General features: G+C 38.7%; 1 protein-coding gene across 2 annotated transcripts in view; it reads right to left on the bottom strand.

The window, feature by feature from the left end:
- ek1 (eph-like kinase 1) overlaps window positions 1-4,828 on the bottom strand; it is a 54,814-nt gene extending 49,986 nt beyond the window's left edge. Inside the window, exons 1-2 of one of the 2 annotated variants that reach the window (XM_017452696.3) lie at window positions 4,744-4,828; window positions 2,495-3,167 (exon numbers count right to left, since the gene is read on the bottom strand). In XM_017452696.3, the coding sequence (XP_017308185.2) occupies window positions 2,495-3,167; window positions 4,744-4,791 (721 nt within the window). In that variant the 5' untranslated portion in view covers window positions 4,792-4,828. The remainder of the gene's footprint in view (window positions 1-2,494; window positions 3,168-4,743) is intronic. The other variant, XM_053674966.1, reaches the window with a different exon arrangement.
- Between the last annotated feature and the right edge of the window lie 13,818 nt (window positions 4,829-18,646).

Consider the following 18,646-nt stretch of genomic DNA (forward strand, 5'->3'; position numbering starts at 1 on the left):
CAAAGACCTTTGACATGCTAACAAATTAGGTGATAATGAATTACAAGACCTTCTCTCTTTCTCTCAGGTTTATATATATATATATATATACGTTCAGGATCCATTTCTAACACTCTCTTTGTTGCTAAAATCTCCATCATCCTTCTCTATTTTCCTTCCACCCACCTATACATCCGCCCTTGATTCAGCAGTCCAAGAAAGGGCTATGAATATTTAAAAAGTGCCAGGCTTCTCAGAACAGAGGTCTGAAAGTGACAGGCACACAGCACATTCTATCTCACATGGGGACACCAAGCGGCAAACATGAGGTGAAAAATCAGACAGGCATGGGCAGGAAATGCAACAATAAGAGTGTAATTACAGAACAGCTTTGGTGTCAGGCAAGCATTTCCCTTTAATGAATCCATTAGTGCCTCACTGGATGAAAGAGACAGAGGAGCACAAAGAGCTGTGCTTAAATCCATTACCATACACATGACAAGGCAGAAGATGCTGCATGAGCTGTCTACCTTTCCCTAAAGGCTACCACCCGTGCGCAGCCATGTGTGTCGTATTTCTTCAGACTTTTTTTTTTGTCTGAAAGCTCATCTTTGTCTTTCATGATGGGAACTGCGACGTCAAACAAAGATTACACGTTACTCTCTGCCGAGATGAAGTTATTAGGTAGCTGATTTTTGATTAAAGGGAGCCGGAGTGCATGCGCATATGCATTCAGAGGATAACGGAGCTGAACGATAATAATTTATCTTTTAGAACTATTAATTGAAGATTGTTGTGGTTCTTCACCCCAGCAGAATCAGGTGAGATTCTAGTTCTTTGGATGATAAACACTAAAATGTAATATAGTACTCACCAACAGGAACAGTTACACAGTAATGCCAGTGATATACATCTCATTAGTCACTGTGTATAAACGTTGCTTTTTCCACCCAAAACTATTCATCAGACAAATTAAACAAAGCACCCAACAGCCAGAAATATCTAATTATTAATTCATAGTGTTTAACAAGATAGCTTCGCAAGAAAAACTCCCCCTCTCTTCTACTACGACAACTCAGCAGGAGTTCCGCAAGAAGTAGAATTATACAGATAAAAGGTGAGCGAGTTTGTCATACCCTAACGCATCTCTATCTCAAGTTCAGCAACACGTCATTCACGTACATCATCATTCCATCCCACCACACACAGTGGGCCTCAACTATCCATCTGAATATAAACACACTCATCTCCATGTTGTTCTCATGAGCATTTGCACAGAAAATGTGATATCCATGAAAATCCTGATTTGTTGTATTTATGAAAATTCTGTTACAAATGTTTTATCCTAGTAGCTGCTCCTGAGTTTTCAAATTTACATATAAAGAACCTCACTAAAGCTCAATTCACAAGCTACAAATCACGGGATTAACCTCCAGCCGTTTCTTGTTAGTAACGCTTACTTTTCCAGCCTTTTGTCGCCCCCGTCCCAACTTTTTTTGCGGCCATCAAATTCAAAATGACCTTATTTTTTCATTAAAATGGTCCATTTCCTCGCTTTAAACCATTTGATATGTTTTCTATGTTCGGTCGTTAATAACGTACGGGTTTATGAGATTTCCAAATCATTGCGTTCTGTTTTTATTTACATTTTACACAGCGTCCCAACTTTTTTTGGAATCGGGGTTGTAGGACTGGGGAAGGAGATTAGCTGGGAGAGGTAGAACATGACTATGGGCCACTGGGCAAGAGAAGAGTGATGATAAAGGAAACCTGGAGAAACCTTTATACTGAATGATAAAGCACTTTCAAAATCTGAATTTTGAATTTATTTATGAGAAGGGAACGAGATGTTGCGTTTAGCGTAACGCTACGGAAGCGCCCTCGTGCCCTGAGACACAGAGGCGAATGTAATCAGATGTTGACAGCTGTTGTTGCAGGCCTGTATTCTTTATGTACTGAAACAATATGATCAGTGAAATAAATACAAAGCCTGGCCAGTTTTCCTAGCGCATACACGCACATGCAATGTTTAGATATGAATAGACTTCATTTCCACTGACAAATCCCGGTGAGCAAATACAAAACCTGTTTCTCAGTGCGGTTGGACAGTCTGCATTAGAAATGAGAAACCTAGAAAAACATGCTTATTTATTTCTACACCCCTAAAATCAACCACTCATTTCTTCTGTAAGACCCAAACGAGAGAATCCAAAACTTAATTAACTTTCTCAGCAGCATTTGCTCTATAATAAGACGGAAAGAATGCATTCTAGAGTGTGTTTATTTCAAAACATGCTAGAAATGCATGGAGCATGACCCGCACCTATTAGCTCCATGTATTCAGCTGGCTAGCTCCCTTACATACAGAAGGGTTCTTGATTGTGTTTACTTCAACACACGGTAAACCACAAAATATAACTCGCTTCACATCACACTCACTGCCTTCTCAAAGCTCTCAATCCTATAACACATAGTATGACTGAGCTCCCATTATAATCACTCTTTTAACACTCACGTTGACATTGCCCATCGGTCTCCTCAAGCCCAGGCCGGCACACACAGCGTCCGATAGGCACAAGCCAGCCTCCGTCTGCGCTGCAGAACATGCGTGGTGCCTCCAGCTCCTCAGCGTCCTTCACGCAGGACCCTCGCACCTCCACCAGTGCCTGGTCTCCACCCGTCACCGTGTCGGAGAAAAGTGCCAAGTTCGTCACGGCCAGCGGGCATCGCTTATAGAACACACGAACCGACACGAGGGCGATACAGGCGCCCAGGTCCTGGAATGCTAAGTAGAGGCCTCGCTTGCTGAGTCCGCCGATGTGGCGCACCTCTGTGTTGAGCTTCATGACACGCTCCCCAACATCGCTCTGGGTGAAGCTCTCATCTGCTGCGATCGTATCAATCTTGACATACTGGCTCTCACGAGCGTGCCGTAGTGGTGGGGGTGGTACAGCACCATCCGATTCATGGTAGTAGACATTGAATGTCTCCTTGCAGGTTCCGGGCACACCAGGAAGGCTGTTGCAGTCACGCAGTGTGAATTTGAGTTCAACATAAACACGGCGGGCACCAGCACGTGGGATCAGTGCTGTGCGCAGCCAGTTGTTCTGGTTGGCCTCCATCACGTTGCACACCTGGTACGTGCGCATGGGGATGTTACGCTCATCCATCACGCTGATCTCCTCCCACTGCGTATGGAAATACACGGACATCATGAGAAATAGAGAATTTTTTTTTTTAAATCTCAAAGCAATACATAGACCTAACTTGTAACTCACTCACTCACTTACAATTAGTAGCCTAAAAAGTCCACAAGCTGTAGCTTTCACTCTCATCTTAACTACAAGACCAAAAGGCTGCGGCCGAACATGGTAAACATTCACGTGACCAATTTACCATTTCCAATGGGAAGCTATGTCCCGCGAGCTTCGTATCAGACCCCCACTCATACCAACATGAAAGTAAAACCCAAATGTTTTGTTCAGCCTTGCAGGATCGCCATCTCAATCCAAATCTCTAAATGGTTCTATGATGTAGTGTGTTCATAATAAATATATGGCAGTTGTTAAAATATACAGTATGTCATAATCTACGCTGGTGCAACTGTGGAAATATTATAATGGAATAAAATCTTAACGTGGGGTTGAGAATTGTACTGCAAACTGCTGGGAATAGAAAGAAACCAGACTCAAAAGGGAACCTATCCTCGTCTGGGTAACACCAGATATAGTGCAATTCTAAATAATTTACTTCTACAACTGTGTACTACATGGTCAAAAAGTGTAACTGTGCAACCAGGAAATTCATAATCGGGAAACTAAATAGAGGCAGTTCAGTGATTATCGCGGATCTCGCACAAACAAAGACGGCTAAGTGAAATGTGCACCATTTGGTTAGGGCGTATGTCGTGTTTCACCTCAATGAGATGTGTGTCCTTGTTCTGCTAATGCTGGAGGAAACATCTTTCATACCAAGTGAAATTCTGTACCTCTGCTGAGGGGTTTTTAATAAAAGCTTGTCTTTAGTTGGGTGTACTTCTAGTGCCCTCAGAGATTTTTTGCCAGTTTGAGTTTTGTGCCGAGTGAAGAGACTTTTGACGGATGAATGATGAGTGCATTAAACGAGAGACTTCATTAAATGCTACTGCGTTCCATATTAAAAGTCAGTAATCAGCAAGAACGACGTGCATGAACAGTAGGAAGCTTTTTCTCTTCTCATCAAGAGGGAGCCACCACTCACTCAACATTTGCAACTTGACTTCTTCTTATTGATTTAGAACAGTGACGGATGTGAGTCAGGGAAGGATTACCTTTATTTATTAAGGAGCTCTGTGAGAAATTTCATTTCTGTAATAACTAAAACTATCTGCCCAAGAGGCCAGGGTCACAGATGAGTGAAATTCTGTCCTCAAACCCAGCAGAATAATAGCAGAGCCACCTGGTTGTGAGGTCAAAGGGTTACTAAAGAACACAAACTGAACTGACAACTAAGCTTTTGTCTGGGGTAAGTGATTCTTCTGGGGAAAAAAATAAATAAATAATAATGTTTGTGCAAAAATGAATGATTTTGAGATGAAGGAGACTCCCTGTGAATGTTCCACATTGCCTTTCTCTGGCAGAGGATCAGTAAACCAAAAGCAAATAAAGTATGGCTTCCAGACAGTGTACTTCAAACTTCAATTCATTATATACCAAACTACACATATACAAAGCATAAACCTTTTGAGTAAGCCACATAAGTATGGAAACCTTGAAATTTACTTACCCCTTCTGATGGGTAGGCCTCCCAGCCCAGATCTCCTGGAGCTGACATGGAGTCCAGAAGGGTAACTATATTGGGAGAGAGAGAGAGAGAGAGAGAGAGAGAGAGAGAGAGAGAGAGAGAGAGAGAGAGAGAGAGAGAGTGAGAGAGAGTAATATAGCTTTTTTTCAATACTTCAGATTTGATGTGTGTGTGTGTGTGTGTGTATATATATATATATATATATATATATATATATATATATATATATATATATATATATATATATATATATATATATATATATATATATATATATATGAGACCTTAATGTTTAATTAAGTAGGTGAAAAAAAGACCTCAAGTAAAAAAGACCTCTGTAGCCTAAGCCCTGAACTTCCCATTTTGAGTTATATTCCAAACCAATTACAGCCGGGCCTGCAGATCGATTCATTTTGAATCACATTCAAACGTCAAATGTTCCTCCTCTTTCATGCCGTGTGTTAGCTTCAGCTTCTCGTTCTCCTGTTGCATACCTTACGGTGTTAAATTGAAAAAAAAGTGAGCTTAATTTTAATTTTAGCTTAAAATTAAAAGTGTGTGCGTAAGCTTGGACGACACACAATAAAAATTATTTATACAACGCTTTACGCATTTATATCAGGTTATGTATAATTATGGGGTTTCATGCTGAGTAAAGAGGCAGATTCAGCGAGAAGAAAAAAAGCATGCAGGGGCTACCAGTGTAGTACTGAGAGGACACGATTAAACACACAGTATTATCAGACAGGCTAATAGAGCTTATTAAAAGTATAAGCAATTTCACTTCAAGGTATCTTTATTGTAATAAAACATTTTTTAAAAAATAAATAAATAAATAATATAGTGGCGGGATGTTTAACTTGTGGTGATGTGCCATTACTCTGCCTGCAATATAATACAATTATAGTCTCATAAAAGCAAAAGAATACTTTCTCCAGAGATCTGAAATATAATGCTCACAAATAATAAGGAGCTGTACATGGGTCAAGAGAAGAATGCTTGAAACTATACTGAAAGCAAATTCTCTGATTGCTGCAAAACAGCACAGAGATGAAAACTGGGAGGGACACACATACAAGAGGGGGCGAGAAAGAGAGAGACAGGCAGACAGACAGAAAGAGAGACAGACAAACAGAGGCAGAGAGAAAGGAGTGGGAGTGGATCTCCAAGCTCTCCAAGAATTGTTTTTACAGCTATAGGATAGAGTTACACAAGGTATTAAAAGTTCTCAACTTTTTAAATACTACAGAATGAAAAAAGGTTTGATTCCGTCCCAACACTAATCTGACATCACGTTTCCGCTTAAACTGTGCATGCTAATTTGATATTATTTCACCAGTGTCGTTTAGGTATTAAGAATGGCAATATTACACACCGAATCTGATGCTGCATGTGCAGCTGCTGTGTGATACTGGACATTTCACACTGAGCACTGCTTTTACATGGAGCATTTATTTCTGTCTTTAATTCATTGCTCCAGTGTATTTAAATTTTAACCAACACCTGAGTCGTTGGTTGCTAGTGATGAAATATTGAACTGGCATTCAGTAAAGCTTTTCACTGTGCCTATAGCCTGTTTCTGATTATTATATTTCCATATGCCTGTAACATAAAGAAATGCACTGACACTGACACAAACAGAAGTTTCATTGCAGTGGGAAAATACAACTTAACGCTTCACTGAAGCTGTTTTCCCCTCTACTACTAGTTAAACAGATATGTTTAATAATGCTTATGGATATTGAAATACTAAAATTAGGCAGCGGGCACATCACTAGTACAAACCAGAACAAATTTAACATTATGTATATATCATAATGTAAACACAGGGCCATAGGAGGAACAAGTTACCTGCTACTTGTCTCCTTCAATGCCCAGACTACCTTTAAACAGGAAGCACGAGAAAGGAGCAGGACCACTTCCCAAGTGAATGTGTATAATGTGTAGGCCTATCTGATATCAAAGTGAACATTTTGGACTGGGATGGCTATGGCAGGACCTTGATTTTGTGGTCAGTAAACCGTTGTGTTGATTTTGATGTATATTTTGGATCATTGTCCATGATGCCATGTATCCTAACAAAATGTCCAGGTCCTCCAGCATATTTAACCGTGGGCATGAGGTACTTTTCCATACGGCTACCTCTCTGTGTGCTCCAAAACCACCTGTGGTGTTTATTACCAACCATAGAACTGATCATAGAACCCGAGCCAATTTGAAGTTACAGTAGTGTCTGGCAAACTGAAGACGCTCGAGCAGGGCCGGAGTGGGACCCATTTTCAGCCCGGGGGTCTAATGCCCAAGACCAGCACATCCCCCAGTCCCCCCTACGCCCTGCCAAACCTGGAAAAATGAAGTTATAGATCTGTTCGTACAATCTTGTTATATTTATTTCTGACATGTTTCAACAAGAAATATGAATAATATAAATATGGCCATAAATATGAATAACATCACATAGCTCACTAAGGTTTCTGCTACAAACTGTTATATTACAAAAAAAAAAAAGTGTGTATATATATATATATATATATATGGTTTGCATTCAAACAAAAATGAAGTATTGCAGTAAGAAATAAATAAAAAACGAAGAGAAAGCAGGCGAGTCTGCCAGCCCAATTCATGAGCAGGCAGAGCAGCCCACCGGGAATTCCCACGATTCTCCTGATGGCAACTCAGGGCGGGCACTTAAGTTTGTTTTAAATGAGAGTAGAGGCTTTTTCTTGAAACCATTCCAAACAACTAGTGGTGATGTAGGTGACTTTGAATTGTAGTTTTGGAGACTTTCTTCAATTCTCCAGCTGTGATCCTTGGAGATTTTTTGGCTAATCGAACCGTCCTCTTCACAGTGCGTTGAGACGATACAGACACGCGTCCGATTCCAGGTCGATTCATAACATTTCCGATTGATTGGAACTTCTTAATTATTGCCCTGATGGTGAAATGGGCATTTTCAATGCTTGAGCTATTTTCTTATAGACACGCCCCATTTTGTGAAGCTCAAAAACCTTCTGCTGCACCTCACAGCTATATTCCTCGCTCTTACCCATCGTTATGAATGACTAAGGAAATTTGCCCTATGTCTTGCCTCATATTTATACCCCTGTGAAACAGGAAGTCATGGTTGAACAATTTTCCTGTTCCTAGATACCCAGGTCGACTAAAAAAATTAAATTTCAAAGGGAATGTACTTAAACTATATTTTTTCCTCATATGAATTCATAGTGCTGCCAATAATAAAAAGTTGTTTTTTTTTTATAAACCTGTGTTGTGTTTGCAATTGTTTGATATCCATGAGAACAGATCATTTTTGTCAATTCTTTTAACAAAATATCAAAAGGTTAAACAATAAAGACATTTTTTCACAAAAAATTGCTTGTTTTTTTGCTCAAATTAACCAAGGGTGCTAATATTAGTGGAGGGCACAGTATATATACTATATATACATATATTCGTATTTTAAGTCTAAGGAATAGTCAAATTTTGAGTCTGACTCATTACACATGTGTATATGTACGTGTATATGACAACGGGATGTGCCCAGGCAGAAACCTGATATAAACTGGAGTAAGAGGATGTGAGCTGTCAGGTGTGAATGGTGCAGTCCACAGGGAGATGATAGCTCACTGTGGGACTAAAGAAAGCCTCCAACAGGAACCTGTCAACTGAGCTTGTAGTCTTTTAAAATAGGCCTAGCATGAAGTAAAAGAAGAGAAAACAGACTCAGACGAGAAATTAAACGTTCCATGTTTCAGTGTAGAAAGGAAAGATTAAAAAAAAAAAAAAACGTTTGATCTAAAAATAAAAAGTTACCATTCTTAAATTATGCTTATTTTAGCTTTGGCAAATGCAGGTCACTCACACTGTCATATTTAAATGTGAGTACTGCAGCATTTTGTGGTTTTGTTCATCTTCTGGAAAGGTGCAGAAGGCTGAGAACTAATAAGCCACATTGTTTGCTGACTGGAAGTCATTACCTGCAGTGGTCTATCACAATAGAGATTACAGAGTTAAGCTGTAGATGCTGAGAGCTCCTGCTCCGAAGATATGGACGTGTGGACATATGCTGATATGGTAGTCACCAGTACTTTATCTTTAAGAAAGCCCAGCAAGGCCCCCATGGTAGGAGATAAACAGTAAGCAGATGTTCACTCAGATCATGTACTTTTCAGATCCAACATAGTGCGAAATGAATGCTCCAAACACAGGAAGTACTTATTATCCTACATAACGTGACGGATGACAAGGTTCATTTAAAATGTGCAAGTCCTACAAACTAGGGCCATGCAAATACTCGGTTAACCATTTGAGGCAACAGCATTCAAATAATAATAATCGAAATCCGGGCATTCGTTACGCCCTACGTCCACATGAAGTTCACAAGAAAATATGAAAGTAGATTAGAAGTGTGCATTGGGACAATCGATACCCAAATAAACTAATGTTCACACTGGGTAACTGTGTGAAATCAGTGAGTAAAATTAAGCCCACAATGACCAACATGAACCAATACCTTAATTGGCATTTTGACGATTGTTGATTGGCAAAATTCAGAACTGAGGCTGAATAGCAAGTTCCAAGTTCAAAAAACATTATGTACATTAATTTGCGCTAATTTGTATGGATTTATTTTTTTTTTCATGAACTGAAAAAACATTAGCCAATGCAGTTATATCTAGTTAACTATTAAACAGACCTCAATTAAACAAACATCAGTTTAGGACACATTAATGTAAAGTGTTACCGACAATACATTCCCAGTGTTCAGTTGGATGTTTTACAAATGAACAGAGCTATGGTGTTGTTTCTCCTGTGATACAAGCAGTGTGACTACAATACAATGACTACAGCTCAGAAGTCACTCACTACTTTTATCACAGGAGAAACAACGCCACAGCTTTGTTTATGACATTTGTAAAACACCTAATCGAACACTGTAATTCCATATTTGGATAAAATCTATTCACACATACCAGCTGTACACCTGTACCAAGATGACCGATCAGGGTTCTTCAAACTTGGCCCTTGAGGTCCACTGTCCCGAAGAGTTTAGCTCAAACCCTGATCAAATACACCTGAACAAGCTAACCGTGGTATTCAAAACTACTAGAAAATTACAGTCAGGTAAGTTTGGATGCTGGAAAACCAAAATGTGTTGTGTGCATTGACACAAATATGGACGTCGTAGTTAATCTAAGTAAAATTAATAAAAAAAATTTATTTTTTTTTTAAATACAAATAAAACTGATGGTTTTGCAATGCTAGTACACAGAGGTAATGACTAAAAAAAAAATGAAAATTAAAAATGGTTGAGCAACCTGTACTGGCCCACTTGAGATGGAATTAGTATTTTTCCATATGTCTGTGACACAAACAAATGCACTGACACCAACAGAAGTCTAATTGCCTTGAAAATATACAACTTAATAACACTTCGATGAAGCTGTTTTTTCCCACTACTAGTGATTAAACAAACATTCACTTAATAATGCTTATGGGTATTGAAATACTAAAATTAGATAGAAGGAACATGCCTACTACAAACAAGAACCAATTTAACATAATGTAAACTCAGGGCCATAGGAAGAACAAGTTATCTGTTACTCCTTCAATGCCCAAAATACCGTTAAACAGGAAGCACTTAATCGAGTGAGTAGAGGATCGCTTCCCAAATTAATAGCGTGTATAATGTGTGTCACAGAACACTGACAGACTCCAGAAAGCAGCTTGTAATGATCACTGGTACAAATAAGCCTGTTAGATGTACCGTGTAATGGTGACCTGTAGTCGCACACAGGAGGAGAGAGCACACTCTTGGGATGTCTCATTAGAAGAACACACATCTTGCCCCACACCTGCCCCTGTATGTGTGTGACTCACTAAGGTTTATTCCTGCCCTAGAAAGCTGAATAGATCTAGAGTCCCAGGAGAAATCTCAGACAAGTAAATGTTGCAAAGCAGCACAATGCACAGTCACACAACCGAAAATGAGGCCACACGCCGGGAGAGTGACATCATCGTCTTCCGGCTTCATTCTACACTTTGCGGCTACGCAAAAGATATTAGGGAAGTGCAGACAACATCATAATCTTGCACACAGTAAACCAAACTAAGAACGTTATTTCTTGGGGTGATGCAAGATAGGAAACCAACAGTTTTCAAAGCTTGACAGGATCATTTACATGTCGACATCTTTAAAATTCAACTGCTTCAATAAATTTCACAGAACAAAAAAGTTCAAAAGATCACGAGTACAGACAACAGCAAACGTACTTCAGTTCATAAACATTCTACAGTCAGCTCTGCTGTCCTTATTAGCATTAGCAAGGCAGCCAGTAACCAGACAATGCACGTTCTAATAAAGCTAGAAGATTGGAGTGGATGAAGTGGATAAACCTACTAGAAACCGAAAGGTCTCGTACCCCTTGATCCATTTTAATCACGTCTAATTAGGTGGACTAACAAGGTTCTTTGAGTGTCCAGATTACACAGTGCTTAAAACCCCAAAGACACTGTGGATAAATACATACTGGGGCAACAGCCTGTAACGTCCCACTACAAAGACATTCAGTAATTGTATACTTAAAAAGTGCACCTGTACAAAAAGTGCACCTGTATCTAGCACTGGGCTATATTGCAAAAAGAAAAAAGAAAAGAAAAGAAAAGAATAAAACAAAATTGCATGCTTGTTTTTGTTTGTTTTTTTAAATATATGAATACACTTTTTGGACTTTGGAAAATGTAGATGTGCAAAAACAGTAACAGCACCATCTATAGCAACAAGTGCAAACAACTGTTATTTTAAATAAAAGATAATTAAGTAAATAGTTTTAAATTGTTTGCAGCATTTGCGATAGATGGGCACCATGTCTTTGTGATATGAAATGGCACCGCATCAACAATTTCCCTCTTCTTGTTAAAGGAACAGCACTAGAAATTGTTTCAGGTAACGCTGAGTTTGGCTCAGGGTTGCAACTTGTAATTACCAAACTCCAACCAGTAAAAGACAAAAAAAAAAAAAAAAAAAAAAAAAAAAAAACACACCACCACAACTTGAAATTCCTACTCGTCAATTTGGGGTAGTCTTCTCAACTCCGAGCTCCTCGTTTACAGATACAGAGTGGCGTCAAATCAACACGGCTGCTCACAGCACCAGAAGCAAACAAAGTAGCACTTTCAGTTATACTGGATATAAAGGTATTAGCTTTAGATCAATCACCATACACATGTATTCACTTGTTAAATCTAAAACATTGACTATACAGATTGCTGTTTAAGGAGGAAAATATTCATCACTTATCACAGTTAGCTGGCTAATTTCTTGTGAATTGAAGACGAACATGGAGACGTCCATTTTTTTTTTCTTTCTCACTTCATCTGTCAGACATACCGAGGTTGCAAATGACATCATTCTAACCACTGAATTCCCTTTATGTAATAACTTGAATGCAGCATTATAGTTGTTCGTATCTTCGTAGTGATAATTCCACCTTTATTTCTTTACTACAAACTAGGGATGCACCGAATGTTAGGCAGCCGAAATTATTAGTATAACAATTATAATTAGTGAAAAGGCCGAATAAATTCGACCGAACAATGACGTGTTTGATGACGCGACCAAATAGCCTAGCAACCAGAGTGAGACGAGCGAATTTCACGACCTCCACTTCCGGCAGCGCGCTCGGAGAGATGACGGGGCGCGCGCGTGTACGAGCTACGTGCACAACGGGCGCACGCTCTTCGGATGTTGGCAACCGTGACATTGTTTACTGTGGACACGTGCGGTTGTTTTGTTTCTGTTCCGGAGTATTCTGTCACGTCGCGAGACGTAAGGGAGTAGAGTACGGAAGCAGGTAAAGACGTATTTATTTAAGGGAACATAACACTAACAACGTATCTAACTATCCTATATCTACTCTAATACTCTAATACTGCCTGTTTATTTTTGTCTACATGCACAGCGTATTTGGGAGGATCACACGCTACAGGATGTGTTTATCAAGTTATGAAGACTGTGGTGTTTTTCCCTCTTTTTTTTTTAGTCTGTAAATGTAAAAAATTCATGTAAATGTGCAATCTTGATTAGAATGGTTTGAAAATCACGTTAAAACATTTATTCAAATGAACTGAATTAATTATGAAAATTGCTAAGCACTACTTGAATCATTGATGGGACTGATAAAATGAGTGTAGCTAAACAACTGACAACTAAGTGTATATCAGAAGAGTTCAAATATATCGTAATGGGTGAAGGACATGGCAGGGTGGAGACACATTATTGATTACTGGAGTGTGCTTTACAGTTTTCAGAGCGTTAGGATTATTGTGTAAACTAACAGACACAGGAATTCCATTTCCTTCCCTGTTCCAGTGAAAAATCAACAAACCAAACATGAATCCTCCAAGAGATCTGAACCCTGTGACTAAAGCCTACCCAGGTTCCCCAACCCTGAGTAGATAAAAGCTCACTCATAACTGAATACCTTCAATTCAGTTTGTTCCAGCTAATCCAATTCTTTATGGTACGTGTCCACTTCGGTGCTCTGCATTATTTTAATTTCACTGGAATGCTTGGTCAAACTCATACAGTGTATGATGGTTGCAATGTGGCAAAAGTTCAACGTGTTTAGCCAGTCAGCCAAAGGCTTCACCGAAGGGAAGTTTTATGATTTGCCATAACCAAATCCAAATCAATATCACAGAAACACTGATCAACCAGAGTGAACCAGAGAGAAAGCTCTGATTCCGTTCATATGTTTAACGTTTGACTATCCATAAGAATGAATGATATTCAGTCCATCACTAGGAAAAGGAAGGAGAAGAATGTGTCTTTAATGTGGTGTAATCAACTATCGTTTTTTCTATCGCGTAAACTTGTTTTGCTGAAAAGGGTTATTTATTTGTTAATTAAATAATTCGGATAGGTCTGGCCGAGATAAGGATTAAAGTTTGGATTTTAGAGAGGTAAGAGGAAGCAGAGGCCATCAGAGCTCATTCTTCTGTGGAGGATGGTTTCGTTTGATAAAATCAGCTTGGAGAGCTGAAGCGCTTGCATCTGAATCAATACAAGCCCTCTCCACATATTATATTAATCTTCTCTTGCGAATGCAGCTGCTCACACCAGCGTCGTAAGCAAACTTGAGCCTGTTTCAAGAGGACAGATACAGTATAAACTGCTTAAGGCACCTGTTTCTTATGGAGGGGAGATTTTAGCGGTGTAGCAATACTGTGTATCATATCATTCGACATAAGGCTCTTGGTGCAGTTGGCTGGCTTTACATGTCTCGGGGGGAAGCATGTGTTTAGCCTTCACCCACCCCAGTTAATAGCTGTCATAAGGAGAAGAGCAGGCTGGTCAGACTGTTTTTCATGTGCTAATATGCTAACATACTAGCGTGTTAGCCTGAGATGATGGCTTCAATCAGCTGCAAGTTGAAACTGGAAAACTTCCCCAAATCTTTGGCTTCCTGGTGTCAGTCCGTACAGGATTCCGTGGAGTTTTTTGTTTTGCAGAAAACTAAGTGAATTGTCTTTCACAGTGATGTTTGTTGGTAAATGAGACCTTTCTTAGCTGTACTCATGTGCGATGCACGTGAATCGAAGAGGGCTTTGGCTGAACGCGTTGTGGTGATGTCACATGATGCGTCTTCACCAATATCTGCGGTAATTTTGAAAAATTGCAAGCTCCTCCAAACACTGTGGAGTTTGCTTGATGAATTGCATTCATCTCTACGATCACAAAATCCTGGAGGGACTGTGGTATGTTACTATGCTCACCAGGGAATGAGTTGTGGCCTGAAGTATTACAACCTGACGTATCAACCAAATATGTGTATAGTGTTTAGCTTGAATACCGCAAACATGTCCAACATCATCTCTAAAACTAGACACACACACACACACGATTGCATGCGCATGCATAGCAAACTACATTCCAGAAGCCTGTCCATGTTGATTCAATCCATGCTAAAGAAATCACAGCACAGATTAGGAAGTTCATATTCAGCAGTATCGTATTGAATTTTAATTTTGTTTACAGTTACACCCTAAGAAGTTTCATCAAAATCAATACATGTAAGTCCATGACCAAACCTTATTTTCCCATTCTACTTAGCTGAGAAGATGACTGTCTATGAAAGACCAAGTGGTAGAACTAAGACCACAGATTGAGCCAATTAAGTGACTTCATTACCACCATTGAACAAAAGCAACTGGTTCACGCTTCTCAAGATCTCAGATCAGAAAATAATAGCAGAGCGAGAGCAAGAGAGAAAGAATGAGACCAAGGCTTTCCTTCACCATGGTCTCTAAAAAGAGCATAAAAGGAGTCTTTTTCTCATGCTAATTTCTCTGCCACAATGCCAAGTAGTGAGAACAATGAAGCGAAGAAGGCCTCTCCAAACACAGTAGGAACGCTTACAAAAAGAGAGCTAATGAGAGTGAGCAGCCAAAGATGAGGAACCTAAAGGCCTCATGTAGATGCAGGGGCAATGTCTCCATGCACAAATTGAGTCATTTAAACAGCCTACCTATATCTGATTCCCTTCAATGTATAATGTAGCATAGGTAAAGGATGCACTGGCATTCCACCAAGATAAAAGCCAATTAAAAATAAATCTTTTGTTGTTGTCCAGATCTTCTTCTCATACAGATACATACAGTACTGTAAAGAAGATTTTGGGCTTTGGAAATGATGCTAAAGCAATATATCTTTATAGCAACTGTTTATTTGCCAAAAATAAACATTAATAGAAAAACTTCCTCTGATTTTCTAATGGTATTCTCACCAGCCCAGATTTGGCCTCATCCTTCCATAAGTCTTTGGCTGTTGCACACTGTTGTATGGTCTTTAGTGTTTTACAATATATTTTGCCGTCTTCATACAAACATAATAGTTCCCTACCTGCATTGTGCTCTATATTTTCATTTCTTGTCAAATTTCCTCTTCGTGTTCCTGAAGCACTGAATTTGGTGCTGGATGACTCTGCCAGACGTTAAGCAAGCCTTGACTGGCTCTATTTCTGTCCCATGAGGAAATGACCTTTAAGATGCAGACAGTTTTTGAGATCCTCCACTGCATGTACTGCCTGTACTTGCCCAGTTTCACCAAATTTCTTTGTAGATGTTTGACCGGTATATGATGAAATTGGGCTACTGCTTGCTGACCATGCTTGCTGTGATATATGTGCTGAACTGCATTTATTATAATGTTACATAACATTTTATAAACAAACAGTGCCCAAATATATCGCTTTAAAATGTATATTTCAGAAGACTGTTAGATTTTGGACCCAACATTAAAATATGCAATATAAATTAGCTTAGATTATAAATTAGATTATTATTTGCTTTTCTTTTAATAATCTAATATATGGATGCTATATTGAACATGCTGGGGCTGGTTCAAAAGGTTAATGCTATACATCTATATTAATACTATACTGGGGCTAGTTCAATGCATTCAAACCACTTTGTAATCCACCCATTAGTCAGTAGGGGATGTGAAAAGTTCTGACATTATTATACAGCACATAAACACCCAGAATTATATATATATATATATATATATATATATATATATATATATATATATATATATGCTTTCAGTGGTGGCACAATAAAGCGCATCATAGGTGCATTGCCCCAATACTCACTTTATCTATATCCGTAGTGTTTACATGTTCAAGATTCATCAGCGCTTGATGCTGCACCTTAAGGAAGCTAAAATGAAACATCTGTCTAAATTTACAACAGTAATCAATCAGACAAAACAACATTAACACAGAAAACTACCCCAGAAGCCAAGGTGTATGGCTCACATGTACACACAAAGACAAACACAAGGCGTCCGGGGTACCACCTGCTGTTTATTACAAGCACTGCAAGCTGCACAACTTAGGCTGATTTTCTAATGAATCCAACCGAATCAACACTATGCACTGACATAAAAATAGTGGAAAAACAGAGCTAAAGAGCTTATTAAACATTTACAGTATAGTGAAAGAAATCTCATGTTAAAGCTCCCTTCACATCCTTAATTCTTAAACGTTCATATAGGGCTATTTAGATATTTATTATTTGATTATTTGGGGAATTTATTATTATTATTATTATTATTATTATTATTATACTTTACAAACAAGTGTGTGGTAATATACCAGATATACCAGATGTAAAAGACACAAAAAATTCAAAGATGGCTATTTTCCACTAATAGCTTGCCTTAAAAGTGTTTTATTCCTCTCGTACTACAGCAATTTGCCAAAGATTACAAATGTTGCAGAATGTCCACAAGACAGGTTAGGTCCTGTAATCACTTAAATTATAACAGTGTTTTACAGTCGTTCTCTCACCAATCTCATCTTTTCTCTTTCTTCTGAAGTTCATAAATGCAACTTGCAACGTACAGAGTACACACAGAAACCCGAAGGCAGAAAATCCTCTGTCCTGAAGACTCTGATGGAAAATTTATTGAAATGACACAAAGTACCGACTTGCAAGATTCCTTCATTAGCTGCTAAATAAATCATTTCTGTCCTTACAGAAAACAATATCTACTATTACATGTTAATCAATTTATTATAAAAAAAAATAAATAAATACACTGATAAGCAACTAAAGGCTAACATTTGCTTACTTTCCCTAAACAAATAATACTTGCACTGTAGTATTAGCCTACATGTCATCGACCTTTTCTATACTGTCTTTGCAGGCAGGTACTGTGATGTACCGAAACCCGTGATATTAAGTTGTCTCTATAGTTGTCATACCATAGAGTCCTGTCCTGATTGGGAATAATGACGGCTGCCCATGCCTCACTGCGCTGTGGTTATAAAGGAAAACAAAGTCCTATTTAATCTCTATTTAACTATCTATAAACCTATAAACCATAATCTATCAGTTAAAGCAGGCAAAATGCATATATATATATATATATATATATATATATATATATATATATATATATATATATATATATATAATGTGTGTGTGTGTGTATGTAAAGCCAAATGGAAACTTCAATAATCTGAAGGAGCACTTCAGCAGTCACATCTCAGAAGTGTGTTTCTTAATTGTAGAGGTTACAGTTATACATTTAAGTCTCACACACAAGCTAAATTTCACGAGGTCCTCATTCTTTTATTCCATGACTGTTTATATATAGATTAGTCTGTTCATATGGATATAAGCCCAGCTGGGAAACAAGTAGTCTAAGGAATGTATTCAGCCACAGAATCTAATAATACTGTAGAGGATATCTAATTGTCACTTTAAACCAGTAAAATAATATTATTCATTCTTCTGTAACCGCTATGGCAGAGATGACTAGCATTAGTACAGGTTTATTCCTTCACTAGGTTTCTAAGGTAGAAAGCCTTTCAAAGTGAACTGCAACACCCATTATCAGCCACCAAACTCGCGTGCACACAAACGTAATAAAAATAAAACGTGGGAATATAATAGAACTGTTGTAAAGCTTGCCTTCATTATCCGGATAGTTCCTCAGTGCTTGACAGTCTAGTAAAGTGTGAAAAAGAAAAAGAAAAAGAGATGAGTAAATCCGGTGGAGAGCCATGCTCAGGCTGCTCGCGCATCCCGGTGCGCAAACTTGGTCTGTATGGAGCAGCGAGAGAGCGCGTGCTGGAAGGAGGATCCGTCAGGAGCGTACCCTGTCAATCAGATCGAAGTGGGCGGGTCTTGTGTTAAACGCTGAAAAGGCGAATTCATTATTAAACGTTCGTCATCGACTTGTATCATCACACACACATAACGTATAAAATCGCACCTGGCTGCCTAAAGTTGTTCTTTGTTGCATCCCTGTACTGTTTCTTCTCATAAGAGAGTCCCCATACAATGCCCTCCAAAAGTATTGGGACGGCAAGCC

Source organism: Ictalurus punctatus, chromosome 23 (assembly GCF_001660625.3).
Source record: "Ictalurus punctatus breed USDA103 chromosome 23, Coco_2.0, whole genome shotgun sequence".
Lineage (NCBI taxonomy): Eukaryota > Metazoa > Chordata > Actinopteri > Siluriformes > Ictaluridae > Ictalurus > Ictalurus punctatus.